Source organism: Aethalodelphis obliquidens, unplaced genomic scaffold (genome assembly GCF_003676395.1).
Source record: "Aethalodelphis obliquidens isolate GAN/ISIS:26980383/991018 unplaced genomic scaffold, ASM367639v1 scaffold35, whole genome shotgun sequence".
In the NCBI taxonomy this organism is placed as follows: Eukaryota; Metazoa; Chordata; class Mammalia; order Artiodactyla; family Delphinidae; genus Aethalodelphis; species Aethalodelphis obliquidens.
This window is the reverse complement of record NW_020837979.1, coordinates 9,576,527-9,586,599: the sequence shown is the minus strand read 5'-3', so window position 1 is coordinate 9,586,599 and position 10,073 is coordinate 9,576,527. Positions and strand designations below refer to the sequence as shown.

Sequence of the window (10,073 nt, the reverse complement as noted above, 5' to 3'; positions counted from 1 at the left end):
ATGCAGAAATGTTCCTGATAGTGGGTAAAGAAAGAGGTTTACGCTCCCATATACCTTCATGTCAGAGTAGGAGGCTTGCTACATTTATCCTCTGACTACTGAGCTGTCTTTCCAAGGTCGTTTCCTATTTGAAAGGGGGCAGTGGGAGTGGGAAGTGAGGAATGTGATCTGAGAGACCACAAAACTGGACTGCTGACTCCTGGACCGGATCGTGAGAACCGTCTACTGGAATTTTCCTCCGGCTCTTTTGAGTGTCCATCTTGCAGCAAGTTTCTCTGTCTTCAAGAATATTCTACCTGTCATGGGGAACAAAATTCACCCAACAAATACTTGCAGATGTCCACAGTGGGATGTGATAAACCTTTGAAATACTTTATAAAGTACCTTTATGTTCAATACTTTCATGGGGGTGTTTTTCAGTTTTTTGTTTTTTTTTTAATTCTCCAGTATAGAGAACACAATCATGTCAGCTTTCTGAGGAATCCTTGGTTTAGACCAAATCTCTGGAGGCAGCATCAAAGGGCAGTTCAGGTGACAGTGTGCCCAGCCACTGCATCTCAGAGAGACCACCGTGGGTATCCCATCCTCCCCAGGAACCAGGGAGGTCAGAGGGCTTCGCCATCTCTGGAAACTAACCAAGTACCAGCCTGGGTGACCCCTTCTTTTTCCTACAAAACAGAGGGGTGGGTCCGTGCTAAATTGGAAAATCCTTAAGCCAAAAGAAAACAGGGGCAGAAGTTTCTTCTGACTCTCTATGAAGCTGATCAGAAATTTTCTGGGCAGTATCTTCCATGTTCTATTCCCATTAGGAACGTGGATAAGAAACTGTTTTTAGAACTTCCTTGGACCACACTGTTGGAGAGAAAGGGGACCGGGCCACAGTGTGAAAGGAAGTAGTATGACAAGTGGCAGTGCTACCTTTCAGGTATGAGATGTCTGGGTCGGGAGGAGAAAGGATGATTAGGAAGGAGGGCACTCAGTAAGGAATCCTGAAAACTCCGCTCCCGTTACGAAATGCTCCTTCGTTAAAGGAAGGGAATGATGTTCTAGAGCTGGGACGCCAGAACAGGTGTCTCAGAAGCTGGTCACGTTCCAGCGTGGAGGTGCAGATGCAGAGGCTGCACGACTGCTGGCTGGCGGGCACGCAGAGCAAAGATGGAAGCCTCAAGCAGAGGTCTGACTAGTGGACGTGTTACTCCCCTTCCAACATGGGGACCCTGTGACTAAACTGGATCTCAGTGGTATCTTCAGGAGCTGTTATCCCAGGGTAATTGTACCAGAAAAGGCCACTTTCACCGAGTCCACTTAAATTTAAGGTAAAATTTTACATTATTAGGAGCAAAAGGTGATTGGGGCTATATCCTGAAAAATACAAGTTAAGAAATGATAGGAAGTTTGTCACGTGTTTAACAAAATTTGCTACCAGGTGTTGACTGAGGGAAGTCTACAATTTTTTCGTCACGCACCAAGATGCTAACAGAAGCTCACATTCGACCCCATCAAAAAAAAAAGAAACCAGAGGCTTAGTCGAATTTCCCAAGGGTTTCTCAGTGTTTTTTCAATTATCCTCTTTAAAGGAAATTTGATGTGCTCTTTCTCTATTTTCCCTTTTTCAGTTGGGAACTGTCTAATTCTAAACCCTCATTAATCCCAAGCTTTGCAGAAGATTCTCTGACATGACCTTCTCATTCCTTCTATCCTGAGTCATTTTTATAATTTGCAGTTTCACTGGGCATTTGATTTGCCTCCTCTTGCTTTGGGTGTAAGAAGGGTGGGCAGCCTCAAAAAATGCCCTCTCCTGGTCCTGTTTCCCTTTACCCAGACCACCCCGCCTCTCCCCACCCCCAGCAGACCCTGGTCCAGTCTCCCGGCCGGTACATCTCACTGCTCAGCTCCATCTGCATCCAGCTACTTAGGAAGTGTTTGCAGGTACAACTTCTGGCCAGTGGGCAGGGCTCCTTGCTAAGGGCAGTGCTCCCAGAAACCCACGTGGCCTGGGGAAGGGGGCATTTAAGAAGCCTGCTGGGCAACAGCAGAAAGGTCCTCCGATCACAGAGACTGGGCATCAACTGAGCACCTACTGTGTGCTGGGACCATTGGTCCCTCCAGGTGTGGGATGGTGTCTGCCCCCCAAAGCTTCTCGTGGCTGGCATGCCTCAGCTCTGCCTCTGGGTCTTGGGCAAAAGGGAACCTCCTACGGGGCACATCTGGCTGCCACCCCAAGGGCAGGTGGGACATGCCTTAGAGGTTGCCTGCTTGGTGGCCCTGACATGTTTGGAGCTCCTGGCTTGGGTCAGACACTGTGGAAGCACCTCCCATGTAGAGAGCCTCCTGTCATCCTCCTAGTGGGCACAGTAGACAGCTATGACTGTCCTCGTACAGGTAAGGAGACAGACTCACTTAGCAGGTGAGAATTGGAGCTGGGTCTGGGGCCAACTTCTTCCGTCCCTGAAGCCCTGTGCTCACTCACTGTCTTCAGGTGTCCAGACCTGTCCCCATGAGGGTCTGTCCTCTGGCTGCTTCTCAGGAAGTGACAGTGAGACAAGACCTTGTAGTAGACCTGATATCAGTGGGCAGAGGACGTCAGAGGGGGATGAAGCCAGGCATGTGGGACAGACCCGGACCGCTAGCAGGGCTTGCAGGAGGCCACACAGCTGAGTCCAGGTCCTGGGCACCGTTGTCTTCCTGAAAGGGGTGGGCTGCTCTGAGCTGCAAAGTCATGGCCAGGCCTGTCCAGGCAGCGGCCGAGCTCCACGCTGCAGCCCCGACAAAGCCAAAGGGCCCCCAGGCCAGCTGACGCTTTGTGAAGAAGGTGAATAACTGGATGTCTCTAAGTTCATAGAACAAAGAGCTATGTCCCTCCACGGGCCTGAGAAAGGAGTAAGAAGTCAATGTCTGTACGTGACCAAGAGGCAAAGCTTGCAGCACAGAACAAACCATGGTGACTACAAGCTTGGGTGAGGGTGTGCATCTCTGGACGGAAAGAAGGAGAGGCAGCCGTGGGTCAAATCCCACCGGGATATTCGGGGTGCTTCTACCTGTGACTTCAGTGCCTGTGGCCCCCTTGCTCTACGGGGGCTCTGGGGACACATCCTAAGGGCCTTCCCTGGGCAGGGCAGGCGGCCTGGGAGGGGCTTCATCACACGTAGTCCCCCTCCAGGAACCGAGCCCCTACCCCTTGCTGCGCTCCCAGTGGGTCCCACCAGATCTGCCCTTCTCCTGGAGAGGACAAAGCGTAGAGGAGCTGGGCTTCACCGACATGCCCGAACCGAACTCTAAAAAGCACCTCTTATCAGAGCCCCTGCGGCAGCCCACGTGCGGGATTTAAGGCCTCTCCATGCTGACCTTAAAGAGACACAGGCTTTGCACTGCCAGCCGTGGCCCGTGGGCCGTGGGCCAGTGCAGCCTTCAAGCCCACACAAGGGATGATTGTTCCCGGGGTCACAATGGGGCCTCTGAGGGGCAAAGTGCCTCTGGCCTGGCCGAGGGCTCCTACACACACGGGCATCCGCCCAGGGCATTTAGAATAACACGACTTGAGAAGAAGACTGAAAGTGATTTTCCCCGCTCTCTGCATGACTCATGGGCTTTGTTCTCATGGGCCTTGTTCAGCAGCCTCCAAGAACTGGGGTGCTGGAGGCAGGCGCTGGGGCTCCTAGCTGTGCCCTCTCTCTTCTCTCACAGGTAATCTGGGACAATCACAGTGCCAGGCTCTAGAGATGGTACCCAGAGAGGTTTGATACATGCAGGGAGTTCAGCTTCCAAGACGTCCTTCAGCCAGTTTGTAGTCAAGGAGAGCCTGGTAGGAGGCAGGCGCCCAGGGACGTGATGGGAGAAGCCTTGCCAGCAACACTGGCTGCTCAGTGCTGCTTAAAGCGCTTTACTTATGCACTTAATCCTCATGACAACTCTATGTGGTGGATACTGCTTAGACGAGGACTCTGAGGCGAAGAGAGGTTAAGTGATTTACCCAAGGTCACAGAGCAAGCAGGCGCGACTCGAGTTCCAAGGGTCTGGCTCCACGGCCCCCAGTGTTACCTGTCATGTGCCACATCTCATAGGACCAGGGGGCACAGACCTGCCGAGCGAGTCCTTCAAACCCACAACGCTGACAGACGACACAGAAGGTGCCAGACTACACACAGGGATTTCCAGGAAACGCAGGCGAAGCCCAACCCGCCAGGGAAGCGTGTCTGATATGAGAACACCTGCAGGCAGGGAGTCTTCCCCAGGCAGAGCCGGGACAATGATCCAGCCAGGTGGGGTGGGGGAGGGGAGGCCTCCAGAGGTCACGAGAGTCTGACATGGCCCTGAAGGCGAGTACCTGTTGGCGGGGCAGCTCTCCAGGTGAGAGATGCTATGGGTGTGGGCAGTAGCAGGGGTGGTGGGGGAAGAGCGGCGGACAGGCTGGGCTGGGGAGGTGGGATAGACCTGACCAGGTTTTGGTGAACAGAGATCCCATGGAAGGCAGCGGCTGAGGACACGGACCCTGAGCCTGCACACGTGTGTGACCTCTCAGCCTCAGGGCCCTTGCCTGCAGAAGGGGAATATTCATCCTGCCTCACAGGTTGTTGGGAGGATTCAAGAACTTGGTTCAGCTAAGCACCTAGGACCAAGGAAGGCTGAGGAAGTGTCAGCTGGGCTCACCATCATGGGAATGAAGGAGGGAAAGGTCTAGAATGATCCTAAGTCTCTAACCTGGGCAGATGATGGTTATTGGCATTGTGTTTATTAATTAACCATGGTCCTGACGTTGTCAGAAACTCGGACTGACACTTTTGCTTTTCCCCACAGAACTGAACATTTAATCAGCCATGACATACTTTAAAATAGCCCCACCTAGAGAGAGTGGCATAGACATATATACACTGCCAAACGTGAAGTGGATAGCTGGTGGGATGCAGCCGCATGGCACAGGGAGATCAGCTCGGTGCTTTGTGACCACCTAGAGGGGTGGGATAGAGAGAGTGGGAGGGAGGGAGACGCAAGAGGGAAGAGATATGCGAACATATGTATATGTATAACTGATTCACTCTGTTATAAAGCAGAAACTAACACACCCCTGTAAAGCAATTATACTCCAACAAAGATGTTAAAAAAAAAAAAGCCCCACCTAGTTGATGACAGACTGAAATCATACGGAAGTAATCACAACTCAGGAATACAAAACAGGGCAGGTGGCCACTGAGAATCTTGTCTCAGACACGTCCCTGCACCACTGAGAACTTCAACATTTTCTTAACTATATCAAACCAAGGACACCAGTTGTTTTTCAAACAACATCTGTGGTCTCAAGGCTGTTCCCCTTCTAACTATACAATCACTTCAGACTCCAGCTGATCCTTGCCTCCTGCCGGCTCCAATTATAATTCTCGATCAACAACTCGTAACTAACTGGCCTTGCGGGTTTTGCCTTTATAAGCGCTCTCCATTTTGTAGTCCAGCAGAACACGATTCAAGCGCTTCTTGAATCTGGCTCTCCTGGGCTGCAGTCCTAAAAAACCCCAAATAAATGCCTCTTTATTTCCATTAAGTCTTCATTGCCCAAATTTTGATTCACAGAGTAAACCAACTTTCAGTCCCTTGGGAAGGAAGCCATTTCTGCCAGAGCCCTCTGACCGCCAAGTGCAGGTCACTGTCATGGTCATGGTCATCTGACCAGACCCTTCAGTCCCTTAGTTGCCCAGGCATGAGTAGCCAGACCTAACAAGCTTCACTCCTCCCTCCTGGGGGCAGTGCTGGGAGGGGTCGGGGACATTCCAGATGAAGAACAGGAGGCTGGAGAGGCCAAGAGACTCACCTGAGCACCCAGTAAGTTAGCGTTGGAGCAGGCACGCAGCCTCATGGCTCCCGGGCACCCTCCTCTGAAAGCCGCCCCCCTTGTCTTCCTGCCCCTGCCACCCTCCTCTTTTTACCTCCAGTTTTATTAAGATACAATTGTCATATAACATTGTAGAAGTTTAAGGTGTTCAACATGATGATTTGATCTATGTATATATATACTGGGAAATGCTACAAATGCTTTAATTAACATCCATCACCTCACATAGTTGACACAATCTTTTCTCCTTGGGATGAGAACTTTTAAGATTTACTCTCTTAGCTACTTTCAAATATACAGGAGAGTGTTGTCACCTATTGTCATCATGCCGTACAAACAGGCCCGGGACTTATTTATCTCTAACTGGAAGTTTGTACCTTTGACCATTTTCACCCAATTCTCCAACGCCCTAGCCCCACTTTGGCAACCACAAAACTGATCTGTTTCTATGAGGTAGTTTTTGTTTGTTTGTTTGTTTTAGATTCCATATGTGAGATCATACACTGTCTTTCTCTGACTTACTTCACTTAGCATAATCACTATCCCAGAGAGACACCTGTACCCTCACGTTCACTGCAGCATTATTTACAGTCGCCAAGACACGGAATCAATCGAAGTGTCCACTGACAGGAACTTGAGGGCGTTGTGTCTTCCTCTTTTAAGATATCCCACCGCTTTCTGCCACTTGCACTGAGGCAGAACAGAGAGAGGGGTTAAATTAGCAACCTGCACTGACCACAGGGCAGGAGGTCAAAAAGAGCCATCCCTGTGAGTGTGGAGGTTCAGTGCCTGGGCTCTGGGACCCACCAGCTGCCCTGCGGACTTCAGTTTCTGGGGTAAGAACGGATGACGACCTTGCGAATCACCGGACAGCATCCACCAGCGGCTCGGGAGGGGCACGGCCGTCCCTGGGAGTCAGGCACAGGTCACCCAGCCCACTCTTTGAACACTGTACCACGAACATCTGTGACGATGCCGACGCGTCCCCACACCCAGCCTGCTCCCGGTGTCCTGCTCTCCACACCACCAGCCTCTGCTCTTTAACCATACGAGCACCTCGCCCACCCCCACCTCCCAGGCAGATGCCCTGACTGGTTGCTTCTCTGCAGATGCTCGCCCTACCCACCCCCCAACAGGACACAGTGAGGCTAGAAGGACCGAGGGGCTCTCAACAGCTCCCAGGAGGAAGAAGTTCTTTGGTCCCAAGGGCCCCTCCTGGGACTCATTCCTATCGCCCCGGTCGGGAAGGGATGGCAGGCAGGGCAAGTGCAGGTGGACAGACAGCATATTTCTGCCAAGCCCTCACTTCTAAAAGTGGGGCAGGGGCCTCCAGTCTCGGCCTGTGCCCTGCCTTGGGCAAACAATGCCTGGAATGCACCCCGAGACAGCGTGCCTGCAGAGCTGGCCTCTTCCTCCAGATGCTCTGATAGGGCTGCCCGCCCTTCGCCCCACTCTCCTAAGTCAGGTGGATTTCTGGCCTCTGACTCTAACAGGGGAAAGATCCTGGACCCTTTTGGGGGTCTCCCGACAGGGTGTCCTCCGTGGCCGGGCACAGCCCTCAGCGGTAATGGAAGGCGCAGGGGACTCTGGCCTCACCAGGCAGGGAGGTGGGGGAGGGTTAGGGGGAGAGGAAGCTGCCACGTGGTCACCATAGGGCCCCATCCTGCCCCCCTGCACCCGCTCAGCTCTGCTCCCTCCTGGGATCCACACGAGGGCCCCCAGTGGCTGGCGTACACCCCCAGTGGGACGGAAGCTAAGAGCTCCCCACGTGTTCTCTGCCGTCACCTCACGGCGATCCTACCAGGCAGGTGTGGTCACCGTTTCCACGGCGCAGCCTCTAGATCACGCCCCGCTGAGGCCGCTGCTAAGAGGCTGAGCCCAGCCCTGAAGCAGGGAGGCTGAGCGGGCGCCCAGGCAGGGAAGGAGCCGTCCCGGAAGAAGCATCGCATTCCCCACCTTCCCCGGTCCCCTCGAGCACCTGCCTCCCCCGCTCCCCCAGCTCCATACAGGTTCTCAGCTGCCCCGGTTCACCTTCGGGGCTTAAAGGGACTACGGCTCCCGAGGATGTTGCATTTCAGCAGGAGACCCTGAAAATCTGCAAGGAAGGATTTAACGGTGTTTGGCCACCAGGATCCCATCCTTCCCGGCCCCGAAATCTTTCTCTCAAGGAGACTCTTCTTCCCGCTGGGGTGAGAGAACAGACCCACAGGGAATGGAACCCCCCCACACCCCCAACCCTGAGGAGCAGTAAGGAGCCCCAGCTGGAGTCCACGAGCTCTGGTCTCCTGGGCCCAGAGAAGTCATTTCCCAGAACAGCTGTGAACAGGAACAGACGCGGCTGCAGAAGCCGCCGGGGTCCGGAGTTGGCAGGAGGCAGGGAGAGGTGCCCGGGACAAGGGCAGCAAAGCGACATGCAAGACGGCTCTCCTGTCACTTGCCCAGAGGGTGGGCACTAGCGTCACGGGCAAAGCTCATTAACAATTCCTAGTATATAAAAACAGAATCTGAATAATAAAGTCTAAGCTCTTTTCCTCCTCTTTTCCTTTGTGCTCAGTCTGGTGTCACTTGGTCAAAGGGTGCCTCGAGCAGTCGCTTCGCACCCGGCACTTCAGACAGAGTTCCCACAGCCAGGGGCTGCGCCTGACACCTCAGCTTGGCGGGCCGTGCGCAGACGGTGCCCAAGACACTCAACCCAAGATGGCGGCGGCGGGCGGTGTGCAGAGACGTTGTCCCGCCCTTCAGTGTTAAGTGCAGTGAGCAATGCGCCTGCGCTGGACCTGCAGGCGCCCACCCGGCCCTCCATGGAAGAGAACCTGATTGAGCAGCCCGGCCCGTAGCCTTTCGGGAAAAGCGTGTACTCTGAGGCCGCTCACACCTCTCCATTCTTTTATCAGAGAAAAAAACTTCCCTTCGCTTCTGAATCGAACTCCCTCTCGTTCTATTGGCACAAGTGATGCCGGACAGAAGGACCTTTATTGGGGCCTGAATCCAAAGTGTCAGTAACATGACTACTTTTCTTTTCCTTAAAATAATTTTATTTCCCATAGGGTTAATATTTGTGGTTTTTTGTTTTGTGTTTATTTTTAAAGGGGAGGGGTTTATTTTTTTCTATTATCATTAATTCAACCAAAATACTGTAGCAGTTTTCTAAATCTCTCAAGTTGTGAGATGTGTCAGATATTCCCTCAGTTTTTTTTTGACGTTAATAAGTCTCTCCCAGAGCTCTGCAATCTGAATTGGTTGTCCTGTTGGGACCTTGTGCCCAGCTGTCCCCTCATCATCACTCTGCATGTTCTCTCCCTGCCACGTTGCTCTCTGGTTTCCTGTGGTCCATACAACCCTTTTCCTTGTTTGGCTCACTCCTTCATTTGGGGGACATGCTTTAGTTACTTCCTAGGAAACAGTTCAATGGGGACTGAGGTGATTGCTTTTAGACTGCTTGTGTTTGAAAATATTTTATTCTACCTTTGCACTTGATTAATAGTTTAGCAGGGTATACAATTTGGGTTAAAAATAATTTCCCTCCAACCATCAAATAAATAACAGCTCTGAAATCTTGAATGCAACAGAGCAATGCTTCACATATACATAGCAGATCTACATTTGATTATCATTATTCACAATAACTAGGTTCTATAAAGTCACCACAAACACTGGCTTGGTAAATACTGAACTACTGCTCCTAGGATAAATACAGCATTAGGTTCTATAAGCCTATGGTCACTACACTTTCACCAGTTGGCAAATACATCCCCTTGTTTTATCTGTGTTTCTGTTTAAAGACACCTTATTTAATGTATTTGGTTGATTCACTAACACCGAATTCATGACTAACAGCACTATAATTCATTCCTGAATGAAGCTTGCCTAACACAGGTATTTTCCCCATAAGGCACATTACAGCCTTTCTGCGCTTAGGGACACTAGTCAGCACTGACTGTGCTGCACTAACTGCACCATTTTAAAAAGTAAAATCACCAACAAAGAGCACAAAAATGCAAAACACATGGCGCTAAATAGACCGTGAAAAGGATACTTGGCTACAGGACAAGGGCTGAAACATGAAAGCAGAGCACCACCTTGTTCAACCTCAGCCAGAATGTGCACATCAGGCAACTCAAATTCCCAAGTACTCTGCACATGTCCACAAATGACCCAGAAGTACCATAAGGATCCACTTCAGGGGTAAAGTGAATATTAGCAAGTTGGCAAATTCACAGTACAGAACAAATAATGAGAAGCAAGTGTACAT

General features: G+C 51.6%; 1 protein-coding gene across 1 annotated transcript in view; it reads right to left on the bottom strand.

Annotated features, from left to right (window-relative positions):
- Nucleotides 1-5,333: 5,333 nt before the first annotated feature.
- MRPS5 (mitochondrial ribosomal protein S5) overlaps nucleotides 5,334-10,073 on the bottom strand; it is a 35,808-nt gene continuing 31,068 nt past the window's right edge. Inside the window, exon 12 of the mRNA XM_027129003.1 lies at nucleotides 5,334-5,494. Coding sequence (XP_026984804.1) covers nucleotides 5,456-5,494 — 39 coding nt within the window. The 3' untranslated portion in view covers nucleotides 5,334-5,455. The remainder of the gene's footprint in view (nucleotides 5,495-10,073) is intronic.